This window comes from Diabrotica undecimpunctata, chromosome 4 (assembly GCF_040954645.1).
Source record: "Diabrotica undecimpunctata isolate CICGRU chromosome 4, icDiaUnde3, whole genome shotgun sequence".
NCBI lineage: Eukaryota > Metazoa > Arthropoda > Insecta > Coleoptera > Chrysomelidae > Diabrotica > Diabrotica undecimpunctata.
In genome coordinates this window covers 27,765,772-27,787,775 of record NC_092806.1, presented here as the reverse complement: position 1 = coordinate 27,787,775, position 22,004 = coordinate 27,765,772, and the positions used below count along the sequence as shown (strand labels likewise).

The 22,004-nt window shown below is 34.7% G+C and overlaps 1 protein-coding gene across 2 annotated transcripts in view; it reads right to left on the bottom strand.

The window, feature by feature from the left end:
- The window catches only part of LOC140439338 (lysosomal alpha-glucosidase-like), a 48,157-nt gene that overhangs the window by 18,822 nt on the left and 7,331 nt on the right, over positions 1-22,004 (bottom strand). For both annotated transcript variants that reach the window (XM_072529183.1, XM_072529184.1), the window contains exons 4-12: positions 19,103-19,251; positions 15,276-15,450; positions 14,619-14,709; positions 12,418-12,656; positions 9,721-9,963; positions 9,222-9,541; positions 8,889-9,022; positions 6,606-6,757; positions 6,388-6,536 (exon numbers count right to left, since the gene is read on the bottom strand). In XM_072529183.1, coding sequence (XP_072385284.1) covers positions 6,388-6,536; positions 6,606-6,757; positions 8,889-9,022; positions 9,222-9,541; positions 9,721-9,963; positions 12,418-12,656; positions 14,619-14,709; positions 15,276-15,450; positions 19,103-19,251 — 1,652 coding nt within the window. The remainder of the gene's footprint in view (positions 1-6,387; positions 6,537-6,605; positions 6,758-8,888; positions 9,023-9,221; positions 9,542-9,720; positions 9,964-12,417; positions 12,657-14,618; positions 14,710-15,275; positions 15,451-19,102; positions 19,252-22,004) is intronic.

Here is a 22,004-nt window from a genome sequence, read left to right as displayed (position 1 = left end):
GCTGCAGCTCTGAACAACTGTATTGAACTGCACCCATACCACTCCCTTAAATTTCGCAACCAGGAAATCCTCCTACGTCCCACATTTCTCTTTCCCGAGATTTTTCCTTGGATTATGAGTCTAAGCAGAGAGTACTTTTCTCCTCTCATTATGTGTCCCAGATATTCCAGTTTTTTCGTTTGTATGATTTTTATGACTTCGCATTCCTTCCCCATCTTCAGCAGAACATCTTGATTTGTTACTCTCTCTGTCCATGGTATTTTCCACATTCTCCTGTAACACCACATCTCGAATGTTATGAAAGCCCTCAATTAGAAAAAAAATTTGAAGTGCGTTTGTTGAATTGCCCCATACGATAAAACCATAGTTTAGATGGATAGTGGAATAAAGTAAAATATGCCATTTTTAATATTTCAAAGTTTAAAACCCTTGCTAGTAGGCGAATAACAAATAATGAACTTGATAGCTTTTTCTTTAATTGTGAGATATGAGCCGACCAATTTAGTCGATTATCTATGGTTTTTCCCAATAGTTTAACAGTCTCTTTGTTATCTGGATCATTATATGTATAAAGTGCTTGCTGATATAACCAAATTTTGCGTTTTATCGGATTAAGTATAAGTTTGTTTGTAGTAAACTATGCGCTAGATTTAGTAGAAACTTCTTCATAATACATTTTTAAAATCCACAAGGAAACAAAGTTCCTGTATTTGGCTGTATACCATATATTAAAAAATTTTGAATAAAATCCTTTATAAAAAGGTATATAAAAAAACCCAGTTGGGCTATGTTGCATTGACAAAACGTTTTCGGAATAAATATTCCATCATCAGTGTCCTAAAATAGTATTTAACCACTTAATTAAAAAGAACATGAAAAGATTTAAGTTTTGACTAAGGTTAATGTAAAAGTGTGGTTAATACTTACAAGTTAATACATGGATGTAGCCACTAAATATGTGGGTAAAAACCCTTTAAAAATTATTAAATAAGATTTGATTTACATTATGTCTAATTTACAGTTAAGATGTTAAAGTTACCGTTGGATTGGTAACATGGTGACATATGACTCTACATTAGTTGCGAGTCCTGAGACGGTATGTCTACGAGGACTTTGTCAAAGCAACTGATTGAAATGACAATCTTGGCAGGTTAAGACGGAAGTTATGACAGAGCAGTCAGTGTAACTGTATATGTCTATTTAAGACAGAAGCCAACGTTGTTTAAAATTGTGAAAGTTGAAATAAAATAAAATTATAACAGTATCAACCATCAATGTTATTGTTTTAAATTATGTATGTGAAATGAAATTGTGGTGAGAAAATTATGTGATTATAGTTAGGCAACCAACTATACAGTGTCGAGTGGTGTGATGAAAAGATTCTTATATAAGGCCCTTTATGTTTTAATAACATTTGGTACCTGGAAAATGGAAACTAGACACTGGTGGAAAGTTGGGTTCTTGAAAAAATATAGGAATTGATATATTTAACATGTGAGGATGTTGTTCAATGAATGAAATAAAACTAATATATAATAGTCTCCCGTTTTATACCGCTGTCGCGGCTTTGGGAGTATAGCAGGGTAGTCTGCTATATCTAGGGCCTACGGTATACAAGGAAGGTAACATGGCCAGTGCTACGCTTCAACCGTCTATTATTACCCCTGGTTTTACCCAAGGTACTCATTTTTATTCAGGCTGAGTCGACCTGGGGCCTATAGACATTTTTAAAATGTCTAGATGTTCTTGCCGGCGGTGGGATTCGAACCCCGGACCACCGGCTTGCGAGGCGAGCATCCTACCGCTTGCGCTACGCAGGCCCTGAATACGCAGCCCATGAAATAAAACTATTATGATATAAAGTTCATGTAAAAATTAACTTCCAACTCAATTATATTAGGCCCTGTATGTCAAAAAACAACATTTGGTACCTGGAAAATGTAAAACTTCTTGAGTTGTAAGTTCATGAATATGAATATCTGATTGGATGTTGACAAACTGAGTGAAGTAGTTATATTTTGTGTGTTGACTAGTATGAAATGGACAAAATTTGATGGTTGAAAGTGGTTTTGTAATATATTGGTCGTAAAGTACTTAACTTATAACTTGAGAAAAAGCCCTATTTGTTATAAAGCAACACTAGGTACATAGGAAGATAAAAGATTAAGTTATAAGTTGGTAAGTTGAATGAACTATTGGTCTATATTGACTATAATAGTAAAATGAAATTGTTGTATGTGGCTCTGTTAAATTTGAGTAAAGAGAATGAAAATTAAGGTGTTTTGAGAAAATTGTGATAAACGGATAGACTACGAAAGGCTGAGGTCCCCAGAGAACCGAAGCCAAACCCTGAGGGAATTGTGTAGAGAAGTAAAATAAGAATTTAATAATATGGAATGGGTGGTGGATGATGCATGATCTGATCTGAATTTGGGAGTGTCGAAATAGAAGCATGGAAAGTATTGGTTATAGTGATTAAGAAATGAAGTTTGGGTTGAAAAGAAAAGAGTGGGATAGATAGAAAGTAAGATGTATTGGAAGAAAGGTTTTTAGAGTGAACTAAGGGAGATGAGTATTAGGTGAACTAGTAATTAATATGGAATTTAATTGTAGAAGTAAATTGGGGATGTAAGTTAGGAGAATAGTTGGCGATAGAGGGAGAAAATCTCGATTGAATGAAACATGACGATTAACGCAACATTTTTAAATCATCACTATTTTTTTCCTGATATAACGTATGTCGTCTCATCTGCGAATTGTAGGGATTTGTAAGGAGATATGAACTTAGGCAAATCGTTGACATAAATAATAAACAAAGGAGGTCCTAAGACCGAACCTTGTGGGATTATGCATAGAAAATCGGAGAGATGACCTTTAAACATTACCGCCTGATGTCTGCCACATAGATTCTGATCCCATAGTAATTTAATTTGTGGAGCAACATGTCATGTGAAACGCAGTCAAAAGCCTTCGACAAATTGCTATGCGATTGCCGCGTTTAAGCCCTCAATCACCTCGCTCACAACATTATATACTGCGTTCGTAGTAGAACGAGCACTTCTGAATCCATACTGTGAGTTGCTAAAGTAATTATTGGACTCAAAATAGGAATAAAATTGTTGTTTGATAACCTGTTCAATCACTTTCCCAAAAGTAGAAACAATGCTTATGGGTTTGTAATTGTCAGTTTTTGAGCAATCACCTTTTTTGTAGATAGGTAGTACTTTTGAGAATTTTAGTACTTCCGGAAATACTCCAGTTGATAGAATTAAATTAATAAGATGAGTGAAAGGTCTTAAAACTATTTGAAAAGTTTCTTTTAAAATTTCTCTAATAATTTCGTGAACGTCCCTACAATTAGAATTACTAAGAGACTTTATTATTTGAGAGACCTCTTCTTCCACAACGGGAAGAAAGAAAAAGGACTTGCTTGGAGAAAGATAATTTCTATAATTGAAGAAGACATCGATATTAACAGTGGGAAAAGATGTAATTATATTCTCTGAAATTGTATTAAAAAATTGATTTATTTCGTTTGGAGGTAGATCAGGTTGTACCGAACTGGATCTTGCATTGTTTCTTTAGAAATTTACTATTTTCCAGCAGTCTCTAGGTTTATTATTGGAATTAGTAATAAAATTACAGTAAGATGACGTTTTAGCATTTTTTAATTGCCGATTATATTCAAATTATTGTTGTTTATATACTTTGAACAAATCGGGATCTTTAGTGGCATCTGGAATGTGTTTAATAAGAGAAAAACCTTAATTCATTATTAAACCATTGCACGGGTGTTTTTTCAGCAGTTTCTCGTACTTTTTTAGTGGAAAATGGTTTAATATTAAGTTGTAATAAGTTTCGGTAAGAAAGACTCAAAAAATCAGGATCATTATCAATATCATATAAAAAATCCATCATTGTACTAGGTAGCGCACGTTTAAGCTTCTGTAAACCAGAAGAAGTAATAAACCGTTGAAATATTTTATTAGTGTCAACAACTATATGCTCAGGGTCAATAAATAAAAATTGAGCTCGATGTCAGAAAAACAAGGATACGCCCACTCTGTAGATATTTTCAGAAAAAATTGTCATAATGTTAGCAACTACTGGACTGGGTGAATTTAGTATTATAATCGTTTATAGTTACTTTTAGACCAAAAGATATTAATAGATTTTGAATAGGCAGAAACACGACCTGACACAGAGAGGACAAAAAGGATGTTAGGAACAGCAGAGATGCAAAACTTAAGAATGGAACGATCATATAAGCCGAATGACAACAAATAGAGTAGTAAAGACGGCAACAGACGGTTCCCCAATGACGATGGAACGACAACTTACTGGAGGCACTTTGGAAAACAGACAGAGTCATGTCTACATAAAAATAAGATGAAGAAGAAAATAAAAAGAAGGGTCAGATCATAAGTATAACTTAATACTAACGTAAATGCAAAATTGGAACAGGCCACAGAAATTAAGGTGACAATAGAACGAGCTACCCCAGATCAACAAACTCAAAATATGAGGCAGTATCACTTTAGTACGCTACTTAATGGAGAAAGTAGAGCTGAAGGAAGGGACGATATAGAACTAGAACAGGAGAAATCTGAGCTACCAACTCGGAAGAAGTAAATAAAGCAATTCAGTCTCTAGCCACAAACAAGTCAAATGGAGCAGACAACTTACCCGCAGAAATATTTAAATGTGGCGGTCAAACATTTGTAACCCTCTTTCACAAACTATTAATAAATGTATGGAAAGAACGCACTTTACCAGAAGATTGGAATACCGGAATTATATGCCCTATACACTGCCAATTGTTAAAAGAGAGCTGACAAGGTATAACCTTTGACTGACTAAACTGGCTTTAGAACACATAGTGGCAATTATGTTTACTTCTCTGGCAGTGAAATCCACGACTATACAGGTGTCGTCATTCTTGTCTCACCAAGATTACAACAGACTGTCTTCGAATTTAAAGCTGTGAGCGAAAGGATAATTCTCCTTAAACGGGAAGGCAAACTACATAAACTCAATATCATACAAGTTTATGCGCCAACCAGTACAGCAGACGACATAATAGTCAGGGAATTCTATGAAAAATTGGAAACAACAATTACCAACATTACAAATAAAGAGCTAACCTTAATATGTGGCGACTTTAACGCAAAAGTCGGCAACACTACACAGAATGACGACCTAAAGAATATACTGGGAAAGTTTGGCATAGGTCAGAGAAACGAAGGAGACCACTTAATCGAGTTTACTATCACAAATGACTATTCTATTATGAATACTCAATTTAAACACCATTTACGCCTACTTTATACTTCGAAAAGTAATCACGATGACCACTACACTCCCTCCTGAGGGTCAGGATTGAAGAGACACAAAAAAGGAAACGTGCTTGACTGTTATTGACTGGCCCTGATACTTTTTGAACCTTTGTGATACCTGGAACGACTGGTACACTATACTGACACAACAATAGGATCCTACCAAAGAGGTTTTTTGATAAACAGATGAAGAGTTACTACGAATCTTTGAAAGAGAAGTATTGAGGACTATGGAGAACACGATATCATTTCGAACTCTATAAACTATAGATTTTGGTGATGCAGATATCGTGAAAACCCTCAAAATAGACCATCTAAGATGAGTGGGCTACTTTATGCGGATGGATTCTTTAAGTAATCCTGTTAAAATAACTATGCTAAAATGCTCGGTCAGAAAAAGAAGGAGAGGCGATCTAGTAGGTCAAAAATGAAACTTTATGATAATTTTCTAATTTCTGATGATCCTTCATCTTACATCTACCTTACCGCCTAAATGCTAGTTAAGCAATGTGCAAGGCATCTTTGATCACGAACCTCTCATCCTTGAGGCATCCCTAGGCATCACTACATATTACGGCCGCTTGATGACGGCACCAAAAATCCATAGCAATAATTATGTATAAAAAATCGAGACAAGACAGACATAAAAACTACAGATCCATACCAATCCAAGGACAAGCCAGTTTCTATCAAAAATGCTATTCTATCGTGCTACGAACTAATCTTCATTTATTTTTATATCTAGAGGTCTTTTGTTTATGTAGATTCGTGATATCGTCTCAATATTAATGTTTTTGTTATTAATTCTGAATAGGGCATTGTCGATTGAGTGATCATATTAATATCTGCTTAGCATTCAATATCATACATCATGGGATGGATTTACGGGATTTCAGTAAGTTTTGTTTGTTGGTGCGAGCAGTAAAGTATTGATATCTATGCAGATAACATCTGCATAAACTATCAAACGGCAGTTTTAAAATCGAAAAAAAACTGTAGGAATCAATCTACAGATTTTATTTTATACTTTTTTCAGTTACTCAATACTTACTCGAAAAATAGAGGTCTTGCTACAGTTTCGCCATTCACATGCGCCTTGTGGAACAAGGTGTATAAATAAGGTAAGAGATAATATCTTGCTGATAGCGCTTTTACAGAAGAGGCGATAACTTGTGGTCCAAACGCAACCGGATCTTGATCCTGTAATAATAAATTAGTATATATCAATATTGAAAATGTGGATATAGCAAAATAAAACGTTCTACTTACAATTCCATCGTCTGTATTATGGTTTCTAGAAAACGGATAAAAAGCTCCTAGTTGCATCCATCTATTACATAATGGGGCGGTGGAATTTCCATTAAATCCACATATGTCGGCCCCCATCAAAGGGACACCATACAAACTGAAGGACAAGATTGCTAAAACATAAGTCAATTAAGTTCCAAATTCGTAAATATAGAACAAACATATAAGGAGTAAAATAATTTTGGTAACTTTAGTAAAATATTGCTAAAACACATTTTCATCAACTAAAAATTCCAACCTCCAAATATATTGCCATATCTTTATTTTGCGAAGTCTTAAGTTTATTCTGCTTTGTAAATCGATATATAGTGGATTATTCTATTCACTCTTTGCTAACTTAGCTGTGGCTTTTAATTAATCATAACACTTTTCATAAACAATATACAATGGTATAATATTTGTTCAATCCACCATATTGACAAAGTTAAGCATTTTATTATTATTTAATATTATCTTCTTATCTACTTATTCTCTCTTATTAAGAGAGCCTTGGACACGCTCAAATATATGGCCATATGGAAAGCAATACAGTAAATTGGAATACCAGAAAAAATAATAAATCTCATCAAAGAACTCTCCCAATCGTTGTGCTAAACGGAGTCAAACGGGGCAGTGTTTTCTCCTCCTGCTATTTAACATTTTACTGAACTCCATACTAATAAAGGTAAACTCTAATAGAATAATTTACTGGGGATTAACCATCGAGTTAGAATCTATGGAGAGGCCATCACGTGACTAAAAACGACCTCACTTCGGCCATATCGTTAAGATTGTTTTGACACTTTTGACAGATCGTATATGTTTGTTTACGTTTGTTGTTTTTCGAATATTTTTAGTTGTATAATACTTTTATAGCAACTGTAATAATATAATATATTGTGATAGTAATAATATATTGTGATAATGGTTTCTTGTTCTCAACGTAGTTGCAGTAGCAGAAGCAATGTTAATAAAAAATCTTCAGGATTAACGTTCTATAGGTTAGTATACAAATATGTAAACAAAGTAATGGCCCGTACTTCAGAGAATAAATTAATAGTATTTGACTGTATTAATTTATCTTTATGTATAATATATCGTATTTTTAGTGTTTACCGCGGGATAAATTACCGCGTGTTTACCGTGCTTTTTTAGATTATGATTAAATCTTCTGAATAACTAGTCATATTTTTATAGTAGTTTTAATATTATTGAGTCCGGCCATGATCCCACCGCCATATTGATATCACAGTTAGCCACGCCTAGTTTTTAGTACATACGTTAATATGCTCATAGCTTCTCCATAGATTCTAACTCGATGTATTTTCGAAACCCTATGTTGTCTATAAGTCAGTTATTGATTACGAGGCGAAAACTAAAAGTTTTGCACAGAGCCATCTAGCGGAAGTTACTCGGCTTCGTAAATATGATTATCTTAAATGACACTTCTTATGGTAAACGACATTGATAGATTGAAAATCAAGCGCGTGGTTTAGCAGCAACAAATTTTCAAAATAGTTAATTTCGTGAAAAAATTAAATATCTCGTGAAAATTTTCGTGCGATGATTTTATACGATTTTAAAGTTAGCCTAACTAGAGGACAATACGTCCATGACTTCGTCTTGTTTTTCGTGGTAAAGCACTAGACCTATCAACTGTTGACAGAGATGGTTTGAGGAATTCATGCGTGGATGCACCAGTCTCAGTGACGAATTCTTCCGGCCGCATCTGTTGTCCCGGAAATCATTGAAGCAGATAGACATATTACCTATCTTGAGATTGGTGCATCACTAGGCATAGGCACGAGGCAAATACAAACAATTTTGAATGACCATTTAACAAGAAGAAAGCTCAAAAGATCAAATGATCAAAAGATTCGCTGGGTTAGGTGAATTAATATAACAAGAAGCAAAAAGAATGGAAGAAATTGGGGAAGGCTTATGTCCCATATTAGATTAATGAAGCTGGCATATATAGATATAATAACATAGGGATCTTTATCAACCTTTGTATCATACTATTATATGTGGTAACGGTTTGTTTAAATAGACAAAACGATTTAATATTTGTCTGAAAGACTCGTCAACTACAACCATGAAACTTTTGTTCTACAATAAACCTTAACAGGAGACACATAATCTTACACATTGCAAATAATCTCCAAAAACTGTACCACACTAACAGAATAATAGAAAAAAGGGTAAAACATACTTAAAGCTATTATTTTAATGTCTAACTGCTTGCTAATATTTTTATATCCTTACTTGGTATAGAAAATTTCAAATCGTCCCAAGAAGACCACACATCTCCACTCCAATGTCCTGCATAATGGCCGAGTCCAGAAAATGATGAACGTGATATTACCATCGGTCTTTTGCCGCGGATTTCTGCTAATGCACTAAAGATAATAATAAGTTAATTTAAGCAAATCATTAAAATAGAAACAGCTGCAAGTTAATTGAACATTAATTTATTATTAATTAATTGAATTAATTAATAATTTCATCGATACTTGATGAAAATTATTTTATGAATAAAATACAGAATATTTCTGTGTTAAAATATGTAAAATATATTTTATGATAAAAAATACTTACAAATTAGTAACTATTGCTTCTGTTAATCCATACAAATTGTGGACATTGTAATGTAAACCAGCGTATTGCTTAGCAGTCATACACACAGTTTTGTAGTTGATCACACCACCGTCAATGGCTGGGAAGTATGGTGGTGTTTCCAGACTCGAATTGGGACAGCCGTTGAAGGAGCCAGACAGAAAATTGGAAGGTTCGTTCATGTCGATCCAAGCACCGTCAAATTGGATTTCTTTGTGTAAGTTCTTTAACATCAAGGTCCAGTAGTCTACGACGTTGGGATTGGTAAAGTCAGGCCACACAGTCGAAACTCTGTTCCAAACCTTTGTATAAAACAGGAATTAAACTTTTTAACAAAAGTCAAAGAACTATATTTAACAAACTATTATACTTAAGAAACGTCCTGCAAAAACATGAAGTGATTATCGGACAATAAGTTTGATGATTCACGGTTTAAAGATATTCTTGAGATATGAATATTAGATGAGAGTCAGTTCGTTACCTTCCCTACAAAGGGCTCTCCGCTCGAGTTCTTTATGAAGATATCCATTTCTATTCCTACATCATAGGGTGGATAGGTACCTGGTTGTTCACTGGCACTAACACCTGGATCAATTAGAGGTATGTAATGCATTCCTCTCGAGTGCAACTCTCTTACAAAACTTGGTAAATCTTTAAAATTTACTCGATTGTATGTAAAATCGTTGCTGTCGTTCATATAGTCCAGATCGTTCCACTGGGTATCCTAAAATAAATATAAATAAAGTAATAATTAATAATATAGGTAAATGAAAATTACTACAATTAGATTAAAATTAAGAAATAAAATTTTTGAGATATTGAAGAAGCCAACCTATCAGTCCGTCCCGATAGTTTGGATGTAGAAATAATTTTTCGAGTAGGGACTTATATTTCCGGTTGGTAATCCACTTTCATCGGCATACTGCCAAATAATTTAATATTTTCAAGTATTATCAATGTAAACCTAACCACTGATTGGTTTTGCGGTTATTTACACAAATACTACAAATGTTCACTGAAGATGTACTGACTAGTCCGAAAACGTTCTGAACTTTTAAATTTAATTTTAATTAAATATACCACTTACAACAGAAGTGTTTTACTATATAGTATACAGCCAACTCCCGGGAATTATCCCTTTTTCAATTTTTTAACCACTTCATTCCATTGATTTCTGTCCAATGCTTTTTCTTACCAATTCTCAATATTACTTTTTTGTATTCTTCATATACGCTGTCCTTCCATCTCTTTCCTTCTTTTTTGTATCGGCTTTCGTGAGAGTACTTCGGCATTCTTTCCTTTCCTATTCTTTTAATGTGTCTTAAATATCATATTCTCTGTGGTTTGGTTACCGTCATTATTTTTGGTTCATTATATCATTCTTCAAGTTCTTTATTATTCCTTCTTCTTCATTGATCATCTATTTTCATACCTCCATATATTTTATCTAATTTTACAGCCAGGTAACAAAATTCTGAAACTCTTTTGAACATGCATGTATTTTTTCCTTCTATCTCCAATGTGAAATTGTCTTCTTTTTCTTTATCTGTTTCTCCCATTATCATGTATTTTGTCTTTTCCTGATAACTTTATCAAGAGGATATATTAAAAGGAAAATGTGCCCAAAGACTGGACTAAGGCTTCATTATACCCTATATACAAATACGGTGATAGATTTTCATGTGAAAACTACAGAGTTATCGCTCTGATAGATACCTTGGATACTCATCAGCCGCTTCATAAGGTCGCAAAGAGTTAGATCGATAGGGAATGGATAATGAGAGGATATAAAAGATGGTAATAAAAGAAGAATAATATAAAGATGGTTTGATAGTGTACAGGAAGATCTCATAAAAATAGGAGTCCATGACTAGAAAGTAAAAATAAAAAGCAAACATTAGTGAAGGATTCAGCAGACTATGAGCATAGTTAGACCAAAAGCCACCTAAATGGACAATATGTATATAAGTGATGGATTGGACCGTTACTTGATAAAAGTTCATTTTATCTAAATAAAACACCGAAAACATTTGTTTTCAACACTTCTACAAAATTTATTTTAAATTATTATTACTACAGCTGTTTCGACAGAGTGCGATTCTCAAGTGGATGTATTTTTGAGGGGAGATGTCTGAATAGGTTAAGGAGGGGAGAGCTGCTTGTCTAAGTTCAGTCTGAATTATATCTATATTTTTTAATTTATCAATTTCCATAGATTCTAATAAAGATAGCTTAAGGCCTTTATCTTGAATACGGAGAATTTTAAATTGGTTATTAACCTCTGTTTTTCTATTATTGAAAGCCCATTTGTGTTCTGCTATATGCTTGTTAAAGATTCTACCAGTTTGACCGATGTAAGTTTTTGGGCAGTCACCACATGTACGTTTGTATACACCACTGTTTAAGTGTTTTTTCTTTTGGTTCATGTTGTTCTTAATATATTCGTTTGTCCTGAAAGCTGGTGTTATTCTTTTCTTTTTTATGTATTTGGCTATTTTTTGATATCTTGTCAATATATGTAATCAAGTAGAAGGTACTGGGTTTTTTCTCCGTTGGTGAAAAGACTAATTTTAGGGCTTTCTTATGAAGTTTTTGGTTTAAAATTATGTTTATTATTTGTTCGTTTTACATTGCAAATAGCAGTAAATAATAATAAGTAAATAAATAAAACCCATTACCTTAAAGGCACTTAAACAGTAATGTATAAAAACTTACATCAGACAAACTGGCAGAACCTTTAACAATCGTATAGCAGAACACAAAAGGATTTTCAATACTAGAAAAATAGATTCTACGTACACACTTTATCTTGTAGATCATTATCATTCTTTTAATGACTGATTTCAAATTCTCAATTTGTTAGACAATATGTATATTTTTGAAATAAGTAATGATTTATTTATATTTTAGCTCTAGGCCTACACGGCCTGCTGAGCATTAAAAGTAACAATATAATACTAAGAATCTTCTAATATATCCACCAAATCTGTATAAATTTGCGATATTCTTTTAAAAGCAAAAATTTTATCATCGCGTTGTTCTACACAATCCATTTTGATTTACAACATTTTAATTTCGTTATTTAAGTGGTATACGTAGACAACCTATTTCAAATAAATTCAACGAGAAACAAAATTATTAGTAACCTAAATTTTTTTAAATATATTACTAAACTTACTAATGGTATTCCAGCATCAATATTCCTCTGCATTACGTGTCTAGTATTGTTCAAGGTTTTGTAGCCGAATCTGCACAAGTGGAATCCCAAACCCCAGTACGGAGGCATGTAAGGTCTACCGATTAGATCGGTATATTGGCTGATGACGTCGCTGGGTGTTGGTCCCAAGAAGAAATAGAAGTCAAAGATACCTCCGATTGTTCTGAATGTTATTGCAGGAGTCGGTTGTAAAATGATATCTACACATAATTTAAATGAGAAATATTATAGTACACAGTTATATAAAACAATACGAACATTATAATGCGTTATCTGAAATTTAGGTTTAATATGACTTAATATATGTTTTAAAAAGTTTGCTGCCAAAAAACTACTGTCAATATCTTGCTAATGTAATGGATTTTTTTTTTGGTGTTATCATGGTCTATCAAAGTACTTAGCTAACAAACGTCTGTCTCAAAAAACTCGTATAAGAATGTTTTGCAGACGATCAAGTAGTGATTGCACAAGACCAAGACGACCTCAGCTACATGATGAAGAAACTACAAGAAGAATATACCAAGGCTGGCCTAGATATTAACCTCGCGAAAACAGAGTACCTATCTACAAGTGAAGAAGACATAGAAGATCTACAGATTGATGACAACGTAACAATCAAAGGAAAGGATAAATTCAAATACCTGGGGTTCATAATCACGAAAAAGGCAACAACAGAGGAAGAAATTACACAAAGATTAGGACAAACAAGAACAGCAATCCGACAACTTAACTCAGTATGGTGGGATAGACACCTAAATATGAAGACAAAAACGCAGATTTATAAAACATTAGTGCGAAGTATTATGACATATGGGGCCGAAAATTGGATCATAAACAAGAAAAACAGCAGTAAGATAATAGCAACAGAGATGGAATGCCTGCGAAGATGCTGCAGAGTAACAAGAATGGATAGGAGAAGTAATGACGAAATAAAGCAAAGAACATCAATAGAAACAGACATACTAACATATATAGAACAAAAAAGACTAAAGTGGTATGGACATGTAAGAAGAGCTAGCGACAGCAGATGGATAAAAAGACTAACCGAATGGAGCCCCATAGGAAGGAGGAAAAGAGGACGACCCCGAAAATCCTGGAGGAACGAAGTAGACGACGCCATGAGTAAGAGAGGACTAAACGATGGAGAATGGAACAACAGAGAGAGATGGAAACGGTTGAGCGAGGGAAGGCAGTGAATACTGTAGAATCCCTAAATATATATAGAATGTATAGAACACTGATAGTCCCCGTTCTCACATATGGATCAGAGGCATGGACGCTAACGAAAACAGATAAATCCGCTCTATCCATTTTTGAAAGAAAGGTGCTACGCAAGATATTCGGAGCGGTCTGTGAGAACGAAGTATGGAGGCGTAGATATAACTTTGAACTGCAGAATAGCTACAAGCATACGTTTGGTGGTAAAGATATTACCACTATAATTAAGCGAAACCGCCTGCAGTGGGCAGAACATGTAGCCCGGGCCCCTAAGTCAAACATGATAAAAAAGATTCTAACAGCGCAACCCGTCGGAATGAGAAGACTTGGTAGACCAAAGCTAAGGTGGATGGACGGGGTAACACAAGATGCCGAGAAGATCGGAGTCGGCAACTGGAAAATGCAAGCGAGTGACAGAATAGAATGGCGTAGAAAGCTTGAGAAGGTCGAGGCCCTCTAAGGGCTGTAGCACCAAGATGATGATGATGTAATGGATTTTTAAGTACACAAAAATAAAATAGCATTTCATAAAAACAGTTAAACAAGTAATTCCTCCAAAAATCGTAAATATCAACTAATTAATATAAAAAGCACCATATATTATATTCATACAGAAAACTGAGAATTTCTGGTTCCCGAGTGACGTAGATGCGCGGCTGGATACCGTTAGTTCTGTATAGCGTGGGTAGATTGTTATTAGAGACGGCGGCGTATTATGGTTTAGAAGACATGTATGATGGGCAGAAAATACCACTGTGTGGCTCTGTGTACAGAGCGCTACATTTGAAATATTTCTATCTGTCAAAAACAAATTTATGTAATTATTTATTATTTAATAAGGCACGAATATAGATTATTTCTCTGTATATATGTCTTTAAATTTAAGATTGTTAGGTACAATTAAAAATATTACAACAAAAACTTTTATATGAAAATATTCTTACCCATTGCATTACTATTAAGTAAAAAAACTCCATGGCTTTTTGTCGAATTCTCAATCATTAAGTAAAAAGGATGGCTTCCATACAGATTTTTCTAAAACACAACACAAAATATTGAAAGCAGTGCACAAAAATAAGCGTGGTTTTAACCTTTGTTAAGAGGGAATAACAAAAAAAAAGAGTTCTGGTACGACAGCGCTGGCATGACAGTGGCATGCTTTTTTGCGCCAGTCCAGCGCTGTCTCGAATAGAGAGTTCGTCTATTTTTCATGCCAGTGGCCCTCATTCGCGTCCTCCCTCTAACCCCCGCTAACGGTTGTTGATACGTGTAAATACATCGTTCCAGTCGCTGGCTTAGGAGGTGGAGGAACTGGCATATCAATGAGACTGGCGCCAGCTACTGGATATGTGTAAACGTGCCTGTCCAGCACTGATATGCCAGTGAGACTAGTGCCAGTTACTGACACTAGTCTCACTGGCCTCATATACTGTACAGTGGACAATGCTCATATAAATATATTATGAATTCAAACAGGCGAGAACACTAAAGAGAGAACATTGCATGCATTCTAGAATATTGTCGGTTTATCCAAAATTATACAGGGAATTGTAATAATAAGTCAGGCTATTTACAATACACTTTTTACATTAAATACTTACATTATCTGTAGGAATCATATCATGGTTGAATAGTGTAAACTTGGACCATTCCGTTGACCGTAGAAGATTTGATCTATGCTCTCCAATACCATAAATATATTTTGAAGGCAATTTTGAACTTATTTGTAACATTTGATTTGAATAGATGAAGTTTAGGAAGGTATTTGAGTCAAATCTGAAAACATAATAAAATGATAAATATCCTACCAAATAAACAATACTGAACATATTTAGAAAAAGAGACACTCGGCTTTACTTAACAAATATGTATGAGAGAATCTCTTAAAAAGCAATAGATAGAAAACTACTTTTTTATGACAGTTTGAATTTATATAAAGTCATGTCGAATTTTTATACTACTGAGCTCTTATTAGATTACATTACATTACTTATAGGCATATTTCACATTTTCTTTGATTATTATTTTGTTAGCCTAAGTACAGTTTTGGGTCCAATGGGTGCTTTGTTATTTTCTTAGTCACTGTTACCAATTTCAAATCAGCCTTAACTCAAGATTATATGATTTTATGACCTTTAAAGGGAGATCCTGACTGTATGAAAACTTCAAACATAAAAACATACCAGTGAATATAAAATCTGGCGTTAATTGAACGTAAAATTTACAGAAAACTTGTTTTTAAAGTAGTTTAAAAAATAGCTTCTTCAAGTGCAATACCCATCGGTGGAGCTTGGCACCAATTTGGCGGTTTTATACCGTTCTCAGGAGTGTATGTGAATTAATTCCTGTCCAATCACAGACGTTCTTCAGCTAGGAACACTGCATACAACAAGGCTACTGCTTTGCTCTTTTTAATTTCTTTTAGGGCAGTAATACTTACGCTTTTCATTATAAACTGGCTAGATTCACATTTTCTTGCTGTTAGCAGGATCGTCGTATTGTCGCTAAATAGTTTCCCTATATATCTGGTTCATACTTCTTCTGCTTGACACCGTGATGAGCGTTTTCTCGATTCCCCTGCCACTTTGTCTTGTAGCTGCTCAATTTTAATTTTAATGCATCTTTCTTTCACCCATACCGCTTTGGCTTGTCTGAATTTATGTTTTATGATGTTATTTACTTTTTTTCTGTTGGTCTCTATTTTTAGTGTTTTAGATTTCATCTTGTCCTTCTCGTTTTTCCTGGTTGATATTTCCTCTGATTTTATCTAGTTTGTTGGTGAGACATTCGGAGATACGACTTTAGCTTGTGGGTTCTTTTTTAGTATATGGGTGTTTAGTCCTGATGATTTTCTCTTTTCTTTTATCTTTTTATTTTCTATTTGTCAATACTTCTATTCTTTGTCAATTTTTGCATATCCAGTTGTTCGTTATTTTTCCTCATCAATTTTATTGAGTCGGAATCTTTCCGACTCTTGTTTCAATTTTTGAGCAAATAATAAAAATATTTAAAAATGCTATTTTAAAGCATAATGAAAAGTGGGAACTAAACTAACCTAATCTAAGCTAAACAAAAAATATTTAAAACGCATAATTAATACATAGTTTAGTAGTGGTGTACGGGTTGCGTTGTAGAAGTATGCCTTTTGGTTTGAGATGATCGCATTGAAAATCATAAACTGAAGATGATTTCAAACTAGTCCTCACAAGCTCTCACTTATAGCTTCACGACTCACAACCCGGTAAAAACATTGACCTGCAGGAATAAGTGAAAGTAGCCATATATGACGAGAGAACTTAGCCGTGGTCTCAACACTGAACATATACAAGAGCTCAACAAAATTCAATGATAATTTCTCAGTTGACAGCACAGTAGTATCCATAAAAAGGTGGCACCTGAAAGTTGGCTAAATATTTGCATAAGCAAAACTGCAAGCTAAACTAAGTGAGAGTAACCGGATATGGAGAGAGAACTTAGCCGTGGCAGTTGACGGTCTTAAAACTGAATATAGACAAGAGCTCAATAAACTTCAATGATCATGTTTCAAATGCAGCATAGTGGAATCCACAAAAAGGTGTCACGAACCAATTCCAAAGGCTATAGCGGGATATGATGGTAAAATTTGTACTCGGCTGGATTCTTATTTGGGATTGCGCACTCGAAGGTAGATATTTAGAAACCTCTTTAGTCAAATTTAGCTCCCTTGGTGGCCCCAGGGGTATCATGTCGCAAAAATGCGTTTTTTCGAAAAAAAAATTCTTGGGTGAGTTTTGCTTTAAAAAATCTGAAAAAATTTATTACGTTTTCATGGCCAAAAACACTAATTTTTTTTCAATCTTTTGTACCACAATTGAGCTCAGAAAAAATATTTGAATTTTCCAAATAATTTTTAGGTTATGTACGTAATTCTTGACAAACTTCTAAATAATTATTTTTCATGTATTTTTTCTGTTTTTTTGAATGGAGGGGTTAGATCTGCTATTTTCTTTCCGGAAAATCTTCAAAATTAAAAAAAAAAACAACAACAATTTTTTGTGTTTTCCCCATGTTATTAGCACATAAATTCAACTGGATGTCAATAAATAACGATTTTTTATATATTTTTTCGTTATTTCTAATAGCGGGATTATGTTTGCCATTTTCAGACCAGAACATCATCAAAATATAACAAACCCTCTTCTTTTGATATTTTTTCCCATGTTTTCAGTTCTTATACTAAACTACATATATGTACGGCTAAATTGGTTTTTCATAAGATATTTCTTCATCTTACTTGTGTCCTCCTATTTCTCAGTCGGAATTACCATTTTTATACTGTAACAAGTTGGTGCCAAGAATTCTCTGTTTGCAATGTCAATTTCCCAAAAATGACAAAATGCATGGTTATAACGGCAAATTTACTAAGATGTAAATTGGAGCTGGAAGGTCAGATAATAGAACAAGTGATGGAGATATCTGGCTACGGAAAGCTCGAAACTGAAGTAGAAGATCAAGTGAATAGAGCAAACAGAGCCGCAGGTTGCCTGAATGAAACAATATGGAGAAAGAAATAAAAGGCAGAATTTACAAAAGAGTCATCAGACCAATAATGACATACGCGGCACAAACACGACCTGACACAGAGAATACCAAAAGAATGTTAGAAACAGCAGAGATGAAAACACTTAAAATTGATAGTAAAACACTATGGGACAGAGCTAGACGTACAGATATACGACGTAGATGCAAGGTGGAGAACATCAAGGACTGAGTACGAAATAGAAGAGTAGAATGGAACGATCATATAAGCCGAATGACATCAAATAGAGTACTAAAGACGGCAAGAGACGGTTCTTCAATAGGAAGACGATCATTAGGAAGACCACGTAAAGGACGGAACGACAACTTGGAGGGCGAATACTCGTACTCGAACTCAAAGTCCCTAAGTCTTGATACTCAGACCACCGTCTATTTTTTTTTGCTGATATTAATTAATCGTGTAGTAAACTCTCTATTTGAAAGATATATTTTTACTGATTTTATCTCAATTAAAATATTAAATTTACGTAAGAATAAAAATTTTGATACTGAACAAAATCGGATACTTCCACGGCCATCGGGTTTGGATCGTGTCTTTTTTAAACGACCTATGATTCTACCTCATCGTCCCGCTACCATTGTAGATAGCTCCTTTTACAGGGTGCAGACGAAAGCAAAGAATTCGCGCATAGTACTCAAATATTCAAATAATCCAGAGGTGAAACGTGAAGCCCTATTGAGTATTTGAGTTACTGGGCGAGTGACCAATAGCCTTCTTCTGTTCATGAAGAAGCAATTTATCAGGGTAGTGAAACGTCTACATCGACCCACATACGGGTCGTCCAAAACAGACAATTAGTTAATTTAAATAATTTGTAATGATTAAAGTAATTATAAGGTAGGTACTAACATTGTAACATTGTCACTTTTTCTTAACACCTTAAATCCAGATTTGAACGTGTTAATTTGGATAACATATGACAAAGTTAACGACGCCTTATCAACAATTGGTACTTCTGGATAAGGTGATTCAAATCTGAAGCTACTTGGATCTACAAACTGAAAAAATACATAATTAATTATTAATCGTATTAGTATCTTAAAACGTAATTGTTATGAAAAATTTAAATATAAAGTGTGGTTACTAAATAACGAGACTGACGCTTTAACATATTTTATTTCGCTTTCATGCGAATCTTTTATTGTTCAAAACAGTGCCAGAAGTATTTTTATGTTAGCTATCATTGTTAAGTGAAATTATTTATTTATTTCGTGTACAAACTGCATTGATCACAAATCTTACAGTTTAAGTTAAACCAACGTTAAAACAATCGCCATTCCCTATTCTGCCATATTCCTGTACATAAACGACTTAAATCTAGAAAATCATTCATGGACACAGCCAAGCCATTATCCCACAACGCAAAAGCCACGAGATATGTAATGTGGAAAGAGCAACAAACAAGAAATATCACCAATATCTCAGAAGTACTCCCACCAGGTGCACAACTTGATTGGCAAAGATGGAAAACATTGAATGGACTGCATACAGGTCTAGGTGATATTCAAACACAATATGGTATCCTGGGGATACATTGAGGGGGATGACAACTGTGGATGCGGTGTGAATCAATCAATGAGGTATCTACTGCAGTGTCGTCTCGTAAACCGTGAGAAAAAGTGTTTTGATAAGAGATTTGTAGAATGCAACAACCGAGCATAGGCTGATGTCAACCACTGGTTAAATCAAAATTTGAAAGTTTTAATTCATTTTTATAAGCACTTACATCTATTTGAATGTATTTTACTTATTATAATTTTCCTGTGCTGTATTTTAATTTTTATTTCTCTTCTTGATGTGCCTATCCGTTACGAATCTTGGCGATCATCATGGCAATATTTATCTTATCTGCAGCAGTGTGGAAAAGCTGCACAGATGTTGTATTGAACCAGATTTTGAGGTTCTTTAACCAAGATGTTCCTCTTCTTCCTGGACCTCGTTTTCCAAATATTTTTCCTTGCAGGATGGCTTGACGGAGAGCATATCTGGATTCAATAATAAGTAAAATACATTCAAATTGATGTAAGTGCTTATAAAAATGAATTAAAACTTTCAAATTTTGATTTAACCAGTGGTTGACATCAGCCTATGCTGGGTTGTTGCATTCTACAAATCTCTATCAAAACACTTTTTCTCACGGTTTACGAGACGACACTCCAGTAGATACCTCATTGATTGATTCACACCGCATCCACAGTTGTCATCTCCCTCAATGTATCCCCAGGATACCATATTGTGTTTGAATGTCACCTACACCTGTATGCCGTCCATTCAATGTTTTCCATCTTTGCCAATCAAGTTGTGCACCTGGTGGGAGTACTTCTGAGATATTTGTGATATTTCCTGTTTGTTGCTCTTCACACATTACATATCTCGTGGCTTTTGCGTTGTGGGATAATGGCTTGGCTGTGTCAATGAATGAGCTTCTAGATTTAAGTCGTTTATATACAGGAATATGGTCGAATAGGAAATGGCGATTTTCGTTTATCAGTTTAGTCCGTTATGCCATGCTATGTGTTTTCCTTTTTATAACTGGGGTGCGATTCCTGTCAGTGAGTAGATGTGTTGAACTTTTGTTGGCTTCGGCAGCTGGTAATCAGTCGACATGTGTTGTTTATTACACTGTTTATTTTATAACAGCGTCTTGATCGCTCCAAACGGGACAGGCATATTCTACTTTTTATAGACAAAGTGCTAACGCTGGTGTTCGTAACACACTTGCGTTAGCTTCCCATCTGGATGATGTTAGTCTTTGTAGCACATTATTTCTAGCTTGGGTCTTAACTTTTAGTATTTTCCATGTGCTGCTTGTAGCTGTTCTATCTAGGGTAACTACGAGGTACTTAGGGAATGGGCAATGTGACTCCATTCCATTGAACGGTAAGGTTTTTTGTGGCTTCCTTGTTGTTGAGATAGAAGAGGGTAATTTGTGTTTTTTGTGCATTTGGGTGTGACTGATAGGCGGTTGCACGATCATCAGCATAAATAAATGTTTTTGACGCATTACGGATCGGTTAGTCATTAGTGTATATATATTGAAGAGTACTGGCAGGAGTATTCATCCTTGTGGTACTCGCGTTTTTTTGGTTTTTTTGGGCAGTACTTGTTGTCCCTGGAACTCAACAGTTAAACGAATGCTTAATTGAAGGTAAAATCGAACAGAAGTACTAAATTTTTCCGACATTATCTGTTTTTAATAGAAAATAATCGCCGATATATTGAGAAAAGGGTACTACGTGATTCGCTAAAATCTTCTCAATATACCGATGTGCAGTCAACGAACCCTCAATAAATACCAATTCAGTGTGCGCCTCTCGGGTTATTCCTGCCCATACCATCACCGAACCCCCTCCAGTTCGACGCCATACTCGTTCTCGCCTCATCCGTAAAAATTAACATTACCCCATTGTCCTAAATTCCAATGTAAATATTCCCTGGAAAATTGTAGTCTAGCCACTCTGTGCCGTGGAAGTAATTTGGGCCCAGTTAGTCTGCAACTTTGCAAACCACATTTATGTAATCTTCGATGAACTGTAAATACACACTTGCATTGTTGCCTCGAACCTCTTGAAGCTGATTTCTTGTTTGCACCGCTGTTAAGCGGTAGTTTTGCGCTACCCTTTGGATGGAAGAGCGATGAGTGTGTAGTACTCTAGCCACATATTCATAATTTCGCCCATCTTCAACCAGAGCAACGGCTTTCGCACAATCTTCGACACTAAGAACCATGATCAATCATAGGCAAACAAAA